This window comes from Scardinius erythrophthalmus, assembly GCF_964197995.2.
Source record: "Scardinius erythrophthalmus genome assembly, chromosome: 3".
Lineage (NCBI taxonomy): Eukaryota > Metazoa > Chordata > Actinopteri > Cypriniformes > Leuciscidae > Scardinius > Scardinius erythrophthalmus.
Genome location: NC_138223.1, coordinates 16,352,021 through 16,368,882, shown reverse-complemented (window position 1 = coordinate 16,368,882; position 16,862 = coordinate 16,352,021). Strand labels below are relative to the sequence as shown.

The 16,862-nt window shown below is 37.8% G+C and overlaps 1 protein-coding gene across 4 annotated transcripts in view; it reads left to right on the top strand.

Moving 5' to 3' along the window:
- The window catches only part of tll1 (tolloid-like 1), a 51,442-nt gene that overhangs the window by 21,930 nt on the left and 12,650 nt on the right, over positions 1–16,862 (top strand). For 2 of the 4 annotated variants that reach the window (XM_081360526.1, XM_081360527.1), the window contains exons 5-17: positions 1,098–1,268; positions 1,341–1,458; positions 6,916–7,094; positions 8,398–8,503; positions 8,595–8,719; positions 11,668–11,783; positions 11,983–12,085; positions 12,213–12,329; positions 13,161–13,306; positions 14,692–14,887; positions 14,982–15,107; positions 15,468–15,628; positions 15,734–15,914. In XM_081360526.1, the coding sequence (XP_081216652.1) occupies positions 1,098–1,268; positions 1,341–1,458; positions 6,916–7,094; positions 8,398–8,503; positions 8,595–8,719; positions 11,668–11,783; positions 11,983–12,085; positions 12,213–12,329; positions 13,161–13,306; positions 14,692–14,887; positions 14,982–15,107; positions 15,468–15,628; positions 15,734–15,914 (1,845 nt within the window). Of the gene's footprint in view, positions 1–1,097; positions 1,269–1,340; positions 1,459–6,915; positions 7,095–8,397; positions 8,504–8,594; positions 8,720–11,667; positions 11,784–11,982; positions 12,086–12,212; positions 12,330–13,160; positions 13,307–14,691; positions 14,888–14,981; positions 15,108–15,467; positions 15,915–16,862 lie in introns of all 4 variants that reach the window. The other 2 variants (XM_081360524.1, XM_081360525.1) reach the window with 1 other exon arrangement.

Here is a 16,862-nt window from a genome sequence, read left to right as displayed (position 1 = left end):
GCAGTAGTTCTCGAGTCAAAAGTAGTACACTGATAGCAGTTCTCTCTCGAGTCAAGAGTCGGTTTTTGGTTACAACTGTTCTCAAGTCACCAGTACATGGAACTGAGGAAACAGTTTGAACTTGGACATGTCCAGGATAAACCGGTGAGCTGCTAATACAACGAACATGTGTGAGCTAATAAATTGACTTTAATGAGGGGGTGAAATTAAGAGGTATTTTTATGGCTTCTCATGGTTTATGTAAAAAGGTCAGTTAATTAAGACTAGTTATCTTCATTTTATATGCTTTAGACATGTAAAAAATCCACGTTTCACATCATTATTGGGTGCATTAATAATAGAATTGGATATACGTGACTTCATCGTGTTATTACGTAAACGAACTGGTGAATTGATTTTTTTAACTGGTTCATTAAAACAAGCTTTCCGAAAGAAGCAGTTCACGGAAAATAATCGAATTTCTCATCAATACTTTCAACCTTTCATAAAGAATTTTGTCTTTATGAAAATTACATATTGGGTATGGGTTTAATTTTTTCATTGTGACATGTCAGGGTATGATTTTCAATTTGAAAAGCCACATAACCCGCATAACCTGACTTCTATACCTAAACAATTTTTCGATACACAAAACACCTAACGGCCAGATAAGATCTTTTTTCATATAAATGTCTTTATTAATATAAAACACAGTAAAAAAGCAAAGGGACGTGATCGGAAAGGACCACAGGTGGGAACTCTAAGCTTAATGTGTTGAAGTGCTACACGAAAGGCAATTTTTATATGGTTTAAATATGATCAGGTTTAGGGTAAAAATATAAATGTAAAAACATATATATAATTTTATGAATTAGAATTCAATTAATCAATGTCATCTTTTTTAGGCATGCCAGTTTATAAAGATATTTTGAGAAACTATATTTATGATCATAGAATTATTTATGCGAGTCAATCGATTGACACTGAAGTCTTCCATTTTAAAGCAGTGGGTTCTCAAATTAAATTCTTGAGAAAAAGAAAAAAGGAATGGGTGCAAAAGTACACAAACCTACTGTTAGGTGTTTTCTATCATTCAATCTACTCTCTCTATGGTGCAGAGTCGTGGCCAGTGAACAGCAGTAAAGATGTGTCGAGCTCCAAGGCTGGAGGGAGGAGTGTAAACGGCGGCAGAGTTGTGAAATCTCGAGCGCCACGTGCTGCCACATCTCGAGCTGAGAAGATCTGGCCCGGAGGAGTCATCCCTTACGTCATAGGAGGCAACTTCACCGGTAAATGTGTTTGTTTAACATCAGCATATGAATGTGTGTAGTTTACAAATGATTTCTATGTGTGTTCCTCAGGAAGTCAGAGGGCCATGTTAAAACAAGCAATGAGACACTGGGAGAAACAAACGTGTGTCACCTTCATTGAGAAAACTGACGAGGAGAGCTACATCGTCTTCACCTACAGACCCTGCGGGTTCGTGTTTCTGTTTTCACTATAATCAGAATACATTTTAGAATAGTAGTGCACACATTTATACTGTGTCCTTGTGTTTTTGGCACCAATATACTCATTAACATTGCTGAACGTTCAGTCAGTGGTCGGCTAGTGGAATTTCTCTCCAGCCTGCGTTTCCACTGACTTTAGAGCCAAATGATAATGTAACTGATAATGTTACTACATAACCCTTGCACAATCAAACATCCAGAGTAATTTACATACAAAGTAATTTAATTCAGCATTTTTTGACATAACAAGCTAGAAGCTACGTTTGAATTATTGATCACAAGTCATAATCAATCAATTCGTACATTTGATACAAATTAAATCAATACATTTTATGCAGTGAGACTTATTGAATGTCTTAACATAATGTCTGTCAACTGAACGCACATGACCGCATTGGGTGATTCTAGTGTTTACAGCTTTGTTGATTATTTTCAAGTGAATAGATTTGTGTAAACTAGTTTTAAATGTCATCAGCTAGACTAATTTGTTGTTTTGAAAACCTTCACTTTAAAGTTGTGATGTAATGGAAGTAGTGACCGATCTTTTCTTCCGTGTTGTGTCGCACGTCTAAGACGGATTATCGAAAAAGAAAAAAAATGTAGGGCTGGGACTTGGTTCTATTCATCGGTTGTTGATTGGATGGAGAAAGATCTGAATATGAGCTTGCAGACGACTGTAAAAACGGGGAGAGGTAAAATTATAACAAAAGTTCGATAAGTGTTTGATATAATGTTTATGCACTAGGCAAAAAATGCTGCGCATCCGTGTTGTTGCGACATTCGCACTGGTGCCATTTGCCTGACTGATAAGCGCTGCCATTTCTGTTGCGTATGAGAAACATTAAAGGGATAGTTCACTTTGAAATAAAATTTTGGTATGTTTTAGCTTACCTCAAGGGCATCCAAGATGTAGGTGTCTTTTTTTCCGCAGTAGTTTCAATTTTGATATTTTTAGGTCAAACCGTTATTGTCTGTCAGTCATATAATGCAGGTCTATCAATGTGTACTTACAATGGGGAATTGTTTAATTTGGACGATGGGGAATTGTTTAAATTTGGACTCTGTGCATGCTCTTTGAGGGGGTGACCATAGACCTGCATTATATGACTGACAGACAAAAACGGTTTGACCTAAAAATATCAAAATTGAAACTACTGCGGAAAAAAAGACACCTACATCTTGGATGCCCTTGAGGTAAGCTAAAACATACCAAAATTTTATTTCAAAGTGAACTATCCCTTTAAATGGCAAAAGCGGCAAAAGCGGGATGAAATAGAGCTGCTCGTTTGCACTGTGCGCCACTTGGAACATTTATCAGCTCTGCACAAAACACACCGCAGTGTTAGCTTAGAGCGAATGCATTTACTCGCTGACCGCCTCAATCATGCAGCCACTAAACAAAGCTGCAATATCCAGTGAGAAGAAGCCACAAATCAAATGATTTATGATTTAAACTAATTAAAAGCCAGTTGAAACTGACATTCATTTTCACTGACATTCTCACCAACATTGATGTGAAAAACAAGAGAACCATTGAGATACAGTTAGATACAGTTACAGTTAGGAGAAACGTTGAGATACATTTGGAAGGCTTTTCAATCCACAAGTCGCTAACATTTACCATGATTTACTGAAGTAACTGAAACCGTGATATTGTGGCAGAAATGTGGGATATTCGTATAGTTTTTTTTTTATATTATTAAAATAGACATTAAATGTATCAAAGGAGTTATTGAACATAATAACAGTTTTTTGTTTGTTATTAAGCTATAGCATTTTTGTGTATTTGTATTATACTAAATGTCTTTAGGCTACTGTTTTACATAACAAATACCATAGAAATAATATAGTTACTTTTTACCATGCTAGTCAGGTGCAATGCGTAGATTTCGTCTAAATACTATGGAAGACCAAATTGTACCCTATAAAAATGTTAGAATTTGTACAGATGTTACCTTTTTATTAATGAACATAAATTTACTGCTGCATCCTAACTAAAGCTACTGCTAGTGTCACTCAACTCAAGCTACTGTCAAATGTGCATTTCTAAGAGACAAACACATGTAATATTCATTTGTGAAATGGTGACCTGCTTGGCAAGTGTTTGTCATGTTCTGATGATAAAAACACAATTTATTGTCTGGTTTTTCTACAACTTTCAATTTGACTTTAAACTTGAAAAAATAATAATTCACTGATATGAATTTTTTTTGGCCATATTGCCTAGCCCTAGTTTAAGTGGACTAAATGACTGGAGAAATCCGGCATACGTCACCAGAGAGAAGTCTGAGGTTTTACTGGAAGGTCTAGATGTATTTTAATAAAAAAAATGCAAATTTAAATTTTTGTTCAAAAAATTAAATCTGCATTTGGACGAGTTGTTTACAATAATATCAATAGCATGCATTAGATAGGATGTATATTTATTTCATGCTGACTTTAAAGTTCCTGGTTTGAAACCAGAAGAGACCAGTGTAGAGCTCTAAACCCTATTTTCTTCAATGTATGAAACACTACAAGGTTGGCTACCATCTCTGGCACCGGTCCTTTGGTAGTATATGAAATCTAGTTTAGAGTTTTGATTCTTGACTTCTGCAGGCTGTTTATAGTTGACATGTATTGAAAGTAAAAAGGTTAAATGAAACTCAGTGTTCATTAAGGAACACTCAGATACTCAGCTCTCATTGTTATGAGTGTATCCTGTAATGTGTGTTTGAAACAAAGGTATGTGTGTGTTTGCGAGAACGAGGGAGTGAGAGTCGGCTGAGACGACTACAGTCGGCCTGGCTTTCCTTCCTCTCCCGTTACCACGGTGAGCAAACCATCCATTGTTCTTAGGAATGGAATCCTAACAGTGTGTTAACAAGGAAGAGAGAGAGAGAAGGGAAGTCGGAAATCACATAAGTCTAGATAAATATATTGTTGGCGATTGTTCGTATCTGAAAACTTTGCTTTTAATTGATTATTTGATCACATGGAACATTGTTTAATGACACAACACCTGATAAGAAGGTTTTTAACCACTTATAGAAGTGTTATCAGTCTATGAATGTCATATCAGTTATTATGAATAGAAACTGAGGATATGAAATGTCTGTGAAATTATGTTGATGTAAGGTGAAGTGAAATAATGAGGCAGATCCAGACAGATTACAGAGAAATAGACAGAATGACCATTGACAGAAGGACAAGACTAGATTAGCGGAGGGGAGAGAGGTAGAGAGAGCATTACATAATATTATCCATCTCAGTGCAGTCATATCTCTTATAATCAGCAGACGTCATTCAACTATAAACCTGCTGACAGACCAACACAAGCACGGAGCGTTAACCTTCTACGTGTCTGTATGTGCTTTTTAAGCATTTGGCATGTAGCTTGTGCCCATGTATTTATGTTGAGAAGGTGTTGACATGCTTACTGACTGACTCCTTTGCACAAATATGGATTAAATATAAAGACAAGATTTTACAAGGTTGGATATTTGTAGGTTGCATACCTGTGTGTAGATTGTAAGCAAGTCACTAGTTAAAATTTTAAATTTAGATCAGGTCAATTGAATTTGTTTGTATAGCACTATCTTTTATATAATACAAATGGTTCCAAAGCAGCATTACAGAAAATTACAGACACATTTTTATTGTTGTTTTGGTTCAATATTCCATTCTGTGTGTTTTATTTTGAGTCTGTTTCCTTTTATTAGTTTGAACATAGTGTGTGTGTCTACTCCACACTTTCATTGGCTATGAAATGAGGGATTAAGGTGTTCTAATCCAAGTTATAAATAGTGAGCGACTGGAATCGAGATTACTGCTTTGTTTGTGTCTGAGACATTCTTAATGGTAGACTATTGAGATTCAATCTGGATTCATTCACAGGTTTTTTGACCCTTTTTCCACCTCGTGAGCTTAGAATTATAAGTTTCTATCTCCGTTTAGGGTAGTTCCGAGATATTGAGCATCAAAGTTTTTACATCCCAGCTGGCAAAACTGAGATGGAACCTTTTTATTTTATTACTAACTACTAACAAAATATTTTTTTACAAAAATAACACCCCACAGGCATTAATAAACACCTAATGGATCAGATTATGCCAAAAACTCAATTTCGACCAAAAGTGGAGATAGAACCTTATAATTCTAAGCTCACGACCTGGTATTTAGACTGTTTTAGGATTTCTTCGAGACCCTTCCCTCCCACTATAGTGCTGATCACTTTATATACGTATCACAAATAACGCATCTTAAAAGTGGGGTAGGCAATTTCGGAGATGCTAGCAATAGCAAGCTAGCTTTGAAAGTATTAGATCCCACCCATTGTTTTCAAATCGACACGCCTCTTCCAATGTCTCAACACGTGTATCATCTAGAATTCTGTGTTTCCTAGTTTTAAATACGAATTTGCTTGGCCATTCATGTGCCTGGAACTCGTAATTACAATATTTCTGACTCCACTTGAAGGATACATCAAATTACAACATTGTAGCACCCTCAGTCTTCACTTTCATACAGCATAAATACATCTTTCTTGAGTCTTGCCAACATACTATTGTTATTCAGAAAAAAACTACAAAAAAAAAAAAGAATTAAAAAGAACAGCATACAGAGCTGGTCAGCATATACAAACATAGCTGACCACAACACACACACACACACACACACACACACAGACACACACACACACACAGTCAGCAGGGGTGTGAGGCCGCTGGAAATATTGCTGTTAATAATAATCGGATTTGCAGGCTTGTACAAACACCAGCAAGTGAAACAATTCACCTTAATGTGCCAAATATTCTCGCCTGCTTAATGCTGCACACATAATACAGTGCAAGTTGAATAGCGCTGTGCAGACACAATCATATACTGTATATCGTAATTTTTTTTCTCAAAATATTGCATCAAAAAATAAACATCATGGTGACAGTTTTGGTACTGTAGTGGCCAAAATTCCTTACTTGATGTCCAACTTAAAATCTGGCTTCTGGAGCAAAACCACTGCTTTAGACTGTCTTATGGGACTTACTTTGGGACCTATCTCTCTTTAGTTCCTCTTTGTCTCTCCTGCGATTCATGGCAGTAGCATTCAGTCAGAGGTGAACAATGTGTGCTTATTTCTCGTTAAGGAAACAACACAGCAAGAATCTGAAAGCTAACCTCAACTCACCCTAATCTCTGTTAATCAGCTCTCATCATTTCACACTATCCCCTGCTCACCCCACAGTAAACTACATAACCCCAAACAACTAAGCATTATCCCAGCTCACCTCCCATCACCCCCTCATTACAATCATTGTAGCACTATACTGTATGACACTCCTGTGACATAACCAGAATCTGAGTTATTCAAGAGTGGGGTGAGCCAATAAGATGCTTACATTTAATAGAGATCTTCAGACTTTTAACTTTTTATGTTTTGGTTCTCAAGGTGTTGCTCTTACGTCGGTCGCCGTGGCAATGGACCCCAGGCAATATCCATTGGGAAGAACTGTGACAAGTTTGGCATTGTCGTTCACGAACTTGGACACGTAATTGGCTTTTGGCACGAGCACACACGACCCGACCGTGATGATCATGTGACCATCATCCGTGACAACATCCAGCCAGGTACTGCATGACCCATGACTCAAGTCTTTGCATCCTACCAGGTAACTGCTAGATCAATATGGCTGCATATGACTGAAATTAGAAAAACAAAGATGTTTTTAATATTGTCTCATAATTTTGTGTCCATCCATTACCAAAATCTGCATGCTCTCATTTATTCAAACATTCATAAAGACATTGTAAAAGTAATTTATTAATCCATGTCTTCTGAAGAGACAAGATCGCTTTATGTGATTTAACTAAGCAAATTTAATTAAGGCTTTTATTCACACATAAACATTGATCAATGCAAATACATAAAGCTCATCAAATATAGTAAACACGGAAGCTCAACTGTGGTTGCTTGACGCGTGAGAACAAACATATATGGTTCTCACACGTCAAGCAAGCAAAACCGATCCATTTAAATAAAGATTTGATGAATGAATTTGCATGTTGGGCTTGCATTTTAATAACATTGTGTCAGTTACTGTATGTTAAGAATTTAAATACCATCTTTTGTATTTATTTTAGTCACTCTCGGTGGTCACAGGCTTTTTTCACGGCTATCACAAGAATGGAAATGGGGCTTGGCTTCAATTATTTGTTCATACAGACGCTATTTGAGTTGTTGTTGTATGAACAGAACAATTCAAGAGTTCAACTGTTTGTATATCGAGCCTAAACACACTGTTTGAGCCTGTGAGCCTAAAAATCTGTTTTAAAGGATTAGTTCACTTTAAAAAAAAATATCCTGATAATTTACTCACCCCCATGTCATCCAAGATATCCATGTCTTTCTTTCTTCAGTCGAAAAGAAATTAAGGGTTTTGAAGAAAACATTCCAGGATTTTTCTGAGAAAGTGAGAGGGAGTTTTTCGCCCTTCCCTACCTTTTTGAACCCGAGTGCACAGACAGATGGCGTGACGGGTGACCTTTCCAACGTGATGACGCAATGCGTGGCGCATCTCAGAGATGGTACACAATGGGCATTTGTGGTTAAAAAGTATATAATTTTTTTTTTTTTTTTAAGAAAATTACCAATCGTTTCGCTAGATAAGACCCTTATTTCTCGGCTGGGATCGTGTCGAGCCTTTGAAGCTGCATTGAGACTGACATTTGAACCTTCAAACCGTTGGGTGCCATTGAAGTCCATTATATGGAGAAAAATCCTGGAATGTTTTCCTCAAAAACCTAAATTTCTTTTCAACTGAAGAAAGAAAGACATGGACATCTTAGATGACATGGGGGTGAGTACATTATCAGGAAATTTTTATTTGAAAGTGAACTAATCCTTTAATGAGTCTTATCTGTGTGCACTCAGGTCAGGAGTATAACTTTATTAAGATGGAACCCGGGGATGTCAACTCTCTTGGTGAGCCATATGATTTTGACAGCATCATGCATTATGCCAGAAACACTTTCTCCAGGTGAGACTTCTGTCACACACAAGAAATTTCACACTCAATAATTTAATATACAGCTTTCCAAGCATTCATCTTTTGTCTTTCTCTTCCGTAGAGGAATGTTTTTGGACACAATTCTTCCCTCTCGTGATGAGAACGGCGTCAGGCCTGCTATCGGTCAAAGAACTAGACTCAGCAAAGGAGATATTTCGCAAGCTAAGAAGTTGTACAGATGCCCAGGTAGGCCTACAGTGTGTAAGTGTGTATGTGAGAGAGAAAGTGAAAATTGAAATGAAGGAAGATCAAGGGTGTTAACTGCAGAAAGATGACCTCACTTTATGAGCAGAGAAGTGTCTCCAGCTATATGTGTGTGTGTGTGTGTGTGTGTGTGTGTGTGTGTGTTAGCTTGCATGTGATCATTTGTTTTGTCAGTTTTATGATGCACATATGTGTCTCATTGGGTAGCACAAATGCCTCACAGCAAGAAGGTCCCTTGTTTAAGTTCCAGCTGAACTAGGTGGCCTTTCTATGTGGAGTTTGCATGTTTACCCATGTTGGCATGGGTTTCCCCGGGTGCTCCGATTTCCCCCACAATCTAAAGACATGCAGCATAGGTGAACTGGAGACATAAAATTCCAACTCTACATGGGACAGGTGGTTTGTTGAATGGATGGGTGAGCTTTTTGCTCAGAAAAGAGGAGAGGGCCACCCTGACATTTCAGGGACAAAGAGCATAAGATTCTCTCGCTCAACTGCCTGCCTGTGTGTGTGTATCTATGTGAGTGGCATATGAGTGTGTTACTTTACTGCTGTATTGTTTTGAGTTCATGCACTAGCGAGGGTGTGTGTAAATGCGTGATGCATGGCCTACTTACATACAAAGACAAAGCTCTCTCCCTTCCACCATGTTAACTGTCTGTGACAAAATTTGTGAACTGAAAGCCCACTTTCATTTTGCCTGAATGAGCAGTTTTCTTTTAAACATAAAATGAGAAATTAAGTAGAATGTCTGAACTGTTCTTTTCTGTTCAAGGTATGTGAAGGGAATTTTTTTCCAAAAAGGACAAAAAGCATAATAAAAGTCCCCAAATAATTCATGCAAGTCTCTAATTATATTTTTGTGATGCTTTTTTTTGTCCTTTTTGGTTCTTGACTGTATAAATCACCATTGACTTTCTTTGTATGGAAAAGAGCAGCTTGGATATTCTGCCTAACATCTGCTTTTGTGTTTTATGGAAGAAAGAAAAAAATTAGGGTTGTCACATTCATTTAAAATCCTTAATGCGTTAAAATAATTGAATGCAAATAAATGCAAATAAATTACTGAAGCACATGAAATTGCATCATCAACGTAATTTATGCCATGCAGTTAGATGATGTTAGAAGTCGGGAGATCATCACACTGAGCATCTACAATGGTGGTAAGCACCTGTAACCCTGGTATGCGAAAAGTTATACTCTAACCCTTTTACCCGATTTTACTTCTGTTTGCGATACGATCATTTTAAGCCGCTACACTCATATAAAGTTTTCAGTCAAATGATCCAGTAAACCAACTCATTCAAACAATTTGTCCAAAACAGAGCTAATGTAAAGAAACAACAAAAACAACAACAAAATAGCAGAGACTGCAACTGCAACAGACACCCACATTGACAAGCGCTTGTGTGAAGGGATTATGAGATAGCCGCAACTTTAGTTTAAAAGAATAAAAAGACATTTTATCGGTCATAACTTCTGGAGAAAAATAGCGCAGACACTGGACAAAGATGAAACTTTTTAGAATACATGTGTGGACCGCCTGCGTTGGTGCACGTAATCCAATGGAGAATACCTTAAAAGGTTATACGTTTTACTGTACGCATACGCTAGCGTACACATAAAAAAGAAGTATACTTAACCAAGGGCTTAAACACGCATGAGTCCGTTATATTGATGCACAAACAAACCATGTACAGGTATGTGCGCTCTCAACGCACTGATCGCACATTGTATTTATGCACAGACACATTTCAGTACATTCACGTTGTTTCCATGCACATTCAGTATAATGTTTTGATTTGTCATTTGAATGTTGCTGTGTTTAGTAATTCTGTCCGTGTACTGTTGTAGGTAGATGCAGTCAGGTCAAGGCAGTTGGTTTAGTTTTTTTTTTCCTTGGCATCTCCATGTGGTCCTGTTCAGTATCGCAAATTGACTTGTCCAAAATGTAAACAAGCTCTTTGCTGTTGCACTGAACACATACTATACACTGTGAAACACTCTTTTCTGAAAAGAAAAGAATGTTTTTTTTTTTTTTTCATGGGCGCTTTAATTTATGAATTATATGAATTTACCTCGAAAAAGCTTGAAGAAAATAATTGTTTTTTGAGAATCACCCTTAAATCTGTTGGTTTACTTTGCTAGATGTAGCAAATGATGACAAAATGAACATGTTAAACAATATAAATGGTGTATGCTTAATTGCGATTAAAGTTTTTAAAGTTTTGAAAACTATTGTTGTAAGTCCAACGTTCATATCTCTGCTGTTACTGGTTATCAGTCAAAGTTTAGTCTGAAATAGGGGTGACTGTCTCCACCCTAGTCACAGATAACAGCTTATCTAATGTGTGACTGTGCACTGGATTGTTCTGTGACTTGTGACTACATCTTTATTCTTCCTGGAAATTGACACCCAAAAGCACCTACATATGCAGTCACTGTCCAATGAGCTGTGATGAAAAACAGAGGCCTCTCAGACTAATGTTTGGCCAACCGCTACATCGCTAATTGGGAGGAACATTTGGCAAATATTAGCAGAAGATTTGGCTTCTCTTGAACAGGGAATCTGCATCCTTATCCTGCACTGTTTGGCTCCTGAGATCTCATTAGAACCGTCAATAGGTCTTTGTTTCTTCATTGTGTGTGTGTGTATCTGTTTCCTGCACTGCTATTTAGCGGTGGCGCTCGTCTGATTAATGAGTGAATTATTCGAGTCGGTTCTTTTAATTAGTTGGTCAAAAAGACTCGATGATCAGTTTGAATCCATCTAATGAATCATTCACTGAATCTTTCAGAGCGACTACTGAATTAACGTCTAATTGAAGTTATGCATTCAAGTGGAAATGTTCAAATACTGAAATGTTATGCAAAACAGTTTTTCTGTATGTACACTCATTAATCATGTTATTGTGTTGGTTTCTTTCCAGCATGTGGTGAAACACTACAGGACTCGGTGGGGAATTTATCATCTCCAGGATATCCTAATGGGTACCCGTCATATACACACTGTGTATGGAGGATCTCCGTCACACCTGGGGAGAAGGTAAGACACTTCTGTGTGTTAAGTGTGTGACTTTACAAAGGTTCATTACACTGAACTGTTCCACAGTCATCTGTATTTGCTATTTTCAATCCTTTTTTTCCCTGTAATTGTCTTCACTATGAGGTTGTAGATAAAGAACTTTGATCCAGCGTGTGTAGTTTGACGTATCTGACAACTGCATGTGTGCTGCCCATTTCAGATAGTGTTAAACTTCACCACTATGGACCTCTACAAGAGCAGCCTGTGCTGGTACGACTACATAGAGGTTCGTGATGGATACTGGAGGAAAGCGGCGTTGCTGGGTACATACATACTAGTGGACTCACCAGGAATAATCTGGAATTTATTAAGCAATCATATGAATCACCAATGCATGCTTATGAGGGAACTATTATTTATATTTTATTGTGTGTGTGTGTATCTGTGCAGGTCGTTTCTGTGGTGATAAAATCCCAGAAGTTTTGGTCTCCACAGACAGTCGGATGTGGATAGAGTTCCGCAGTAGCAGCAACTGGGTTGGAAAGGGATTCGCAGCAGTCTATGAAGGTGTGTGTGTGTGTTAGGGCTGTCATAATATCAGATTTTCACTACAGGGTTATTTTGTCCAAAAGAATTTGTGATAAAAAATATTATAGCGATATCCATAGAAAAAAATGCTTTTGTGTTTTTTTTTTTAACTAATGAATCACACTCAAAATACAAGTGTAGACAGCTAGAGAGACATTTGTACAAAATTGTACAAAAGAACTTTCTGTTGATTGGTTGCAGACTTAATTGTCTAACACCTGGTATTTTTATGGAATCCATAATGCATGGGTGCGATGTTATGAGTGCAATACTAGGATTGACTGTCAACCAAATGGTGCTGGATTTCTTGTGATATCATCATATGTGTAGTATTACTATTATATCAGTATATATATTTTTTTATTTATCAAGGTTATCGTCAACACCAGTATATTGCGACACCCTATTGTGAACTATTATGAAGCAGTTTCTTGTTCATTGCAATTTAATGTCTTAACGGTGAAGTGTGCGGCATTAGAGACACAAAAACAGGATTGCAAAACGAATGACTGCCATCTTCCATTGGTCAAATCAACCTACAAATAGATTGCTTGTAGCTGACTGCATGTTAAATATATAAATATAAAAATATTTGAATAATTCAAATGACAAAAGCGTTCAGCTTTTATCTTTTTAAAACTACTATTACAAAACAATAACATTGAATGTGGTATAACATTAACAAATATTATTTTAAGAAATAGCATTGCAAATTGTTTAAATAAATAATATTAAAATATTATTCTAATAAATAATATTGTTTAGACAGTGAAAAATATAATTTTCCCAATCTCTTTTTGTGTCCGGTAGCAATATGCGGAGGGGAGATCAGTAAGGACTCTGGACAGATTCAGTCTCCAAACTATCCAGATGACTACCGTCCGTCTAAGGAATGTGTGTGGAGGATCACAGTGTCCGAGGGCTACAGCGTGGGCTTGAGCTTTCAGGTCTTTGAGGTGAGGTTGTTGTCTCCTCTTTTCTGGCTGTTTTCTGTTTATGTATTTCCAGTCAAGTACTATTTTCACTTTAGCATTCTTCTTTCATTCTCCTCTTTTTCCTTTGTCTTTTCATTCTGAGAAGGAGATGAAAAGAGGAGAGACATGTGGGCTGTTTAGTTTATGCTTATGATATACACACACAAATAGACATTGTCAAGGTGTTTTTCCTGTAAGACTGCAGATGTGTGAGGCCAAAAGACAGGCATGCTTGATTATTTACATTAAAATGTCAGAATGTTGTTACAAGTCCTAAGTATGTATGCGCACCATTGTGTGTGTCAGTAGGTCAAAGGTGTTGAATTGTTCAGAGGAAACAAAAACACACTCTCTGCCTTTGCATACACACATTCACACTTTCTTTTGCACGTATACAGTCTATGTATAAAGAGCAGGACGTGTACAAGACCTGAGAGCCTGGCATATTATATACACAGAGACGCCTGAGATCCTGTTTTTATTAGATTGGTTTCCTAGGCACTGACACCTACTGTAAGGTGCCATATTAACTCTAATGCCATTATAGGTGGCATATTATGCCCCTTTTCACAAGATGTAATATAAATCTATGGTGTGCCTGTGCCCAGAATGTGTCTGTGAAATTTCAGCTCAAAATACCCCCCAGATAATTCATTATAGCTTGTCAAAGTTGAGTTGCTGCTCCCCGCCCCCATTCAGAAGATGACCGATCCTTTACACGAGCTTCGGATACAAACAATAACAAAACGTGCAAATTTCACTCATCTGAAATCTCAGAAATAACCAATAGCGGAGTGCAGCCTTACAGAGAGACTCAGGAAGCAACTTTTAGACGCACATGGACGTTTCTGAATGGTTAGTGTATACATTTATGTAGTTGTTGTAGAGTTACATTGATTCATCTGTTTCTGGGGGATTTCTGTTGAAAATTAAATTAATCCACTGCTCTCTTGTCTCATCTGAGGCTGGGACTCTAAAAAGTGTTCTGTGCTCGTCTGGGCAGCCAACGACAGAACAGTTTGCATGCTTTGCTCAAACTTTTGCCATTGCGTTAGAACTGGTTACACTTTTGTCTCTTGCAAAAACCAAATGGCGGGCCGTGGGTGGAAACGTGCAGATTATGGGGCGGTAATATTTTGATAAGATCCCCTTCCTATGTCAGAAGGGGAGCGAAATCTGATCGGCTTATTTTTTGACATGCTTGCAGAGAAAGGCTTACCAAAACAAAGTTACTGGGTTGTCACTTTTCACGGTTTCTGGATTGGTAGATGCACTGGGACCCAATATAGCACTTAAAACCCCCAAAATGCAGATTTTCATGATATGTCACCATTAACACATACTGTATTGTCCCTGTGTTTGTGCAGATCGAGCGACATGACAGCTGTGCATATGACTATCTTGAGGTTAGAGACGGTTTGTCTGAGAACAGCCCTCTGATTGGTCGATTCTGCGGCTACGATAAACCTGAAGATATCCGTTCCACCTCCAACACCCTCTGGATGAAATTTGTCTCTGATGGGACTGTAAATAAAGCAGGCTTTGCTGCAAACTTTTTCAAAGGTACACACACATGTACAAAATAGCTCTATCAGAAGCTGATTTGTTGGCCCTTGTCTGTTCAACTGATGTCACTCTGTGTGTGTCATTAAAACAGAGGAAGACGAGTGTCTGAAGCCAGATAATGGCGGCTGTGAACAGAGATGTGTTAACACATTAGGAAGCTTCAAATGTGCCTGTGATCCTGGATACGAACTGGCCCCTGACAAGAAAAGCTGTGAAGGTAAGAAAGTGTGTGTTTGTGTGTCCACGCACTGCACACAGGTGCTTCCGTCTGCTTGACTCAAACATGCTCAGCGGATGTTCATGCCAAACTAAACAGTTCAGGAAAACATCCGCAGTCAACAGGAAAACAACAAGAACAAACCGCAATTTGGCTACACTCACTACCACATGATTTCTGTCATTAAAAAGTACAAAGTGTTGCGGCAACAACACTAAAATAACACAAACCATCAAAGACCTGTGCTTTAGTTTATATTTAATTAAATGCTTATTAGTCTGTTTACTGCGAGAGAACTGAAGACAGAATATTTCACTTTTGTGTTTTTAAAACTTTGTTCTCACTCTTTTTCTCTTTCAGCTGCATGTGGTGGCTTGCTGACTAAGCTGAACGGCACAATCACCACCCCAGGTTGGCCTAAGGAATATCCTCCCAATAAGAACTGTGTGTGGCAAGTGGTTGCCCCCACTCAGTACCGCATATCCATGCAGTTTGAAGCCTTTGAACTTGAGGGAAATGAGGTGAGAGACTGTGTGTGTGCCAGTGTCAGAGTGCGTATGTTTTATGTAGATAGAAAGAAGGATGGATGTTTATCGGTGTATTATTTCTCTATTTTATATGTGCAGGTGTGTAAGTATGACTATGTTGAGGTGCGGAGCGGCTTGTCATCTGACTCAAAGCTTCATGGGAAATACTGCGGAACAGAGGTTCCAGAGGTCATCACCTCCCAGTACAACAACATGCGAATCGAGTTCAAATCAGACAACACAGTCTCCAAGAAAGGCTTCAAAGCTCATTTCTTCTCCGGTAAGACCACCATGCCAGCGCTTTTCATTTGAAATTGAGATTTGGAAGTCTTTAGCTATGTTTTGACACCTCTATCCAAGCTCGCTTGTATATATGAATTTCATAGTGTAAATTTCGAAAGCTTTTGAAAGGCCTTCTCTCTCATGTGACTGTATCGTGAGAAGTTCTCTGGGTTTGGTTAGAAAATTTCGTTGTTGGAACAGACTGTACCAAAGTATTAATCCAAACACTGAAACCTGGACTTTAGCATAATTGTGTTTCTGACCTGTTTGGATGTTCGATTGCCACTTGTAAACGTGAAATGTAGACATTTTGGAGTAACATCTAGAAATGTCTGTAATCTTAGACATTTAATGTGCGCTGACAATGTAATTTGTAAAATGAAAACTTCAAATGTGTGTGAAACAGGGCATTCTTTTCCACAGACAGGCCTGCTCACTGCAAAGAGAGACTCTTTATATTTTTGTCCTGCCAGGACGTTGATAATGATGTGCCAGATATGATTGGCCAGCAGGTCATGTCAAGGCGTGTTTCAGGTACAGCCTTCTCTCCCCTGATTGGGAATGGATTTACCCTCATGTCTGAGGTGCCTTTAAGAATCCATTCATGTTATTGGACACTGGGCTCTGTCTCTATGGCAACAAATGTCCCAGCCTTTTGGGTCAGCAGCATTTGTTGAACATGCATGTTCATGCAATACGCATGATAAGAAGAAGATGGTGCAACTTTTACAAATGGTTAAATATTATTTGCATCCGTTTGTACTCTACTATTAACATGATTCAGTTTGTTTGACTAGAGCTAACAAACTAATTATAAATAAAGCAGGTAATATATGTAGAAGATTCAAATGACAGTATTATAATCTCATAATGCTTATAATGCATTATAGACTTTACAGGAGAAAATGAGATGTGAGTTTGTGTACAAATATACTTTTAATATCTG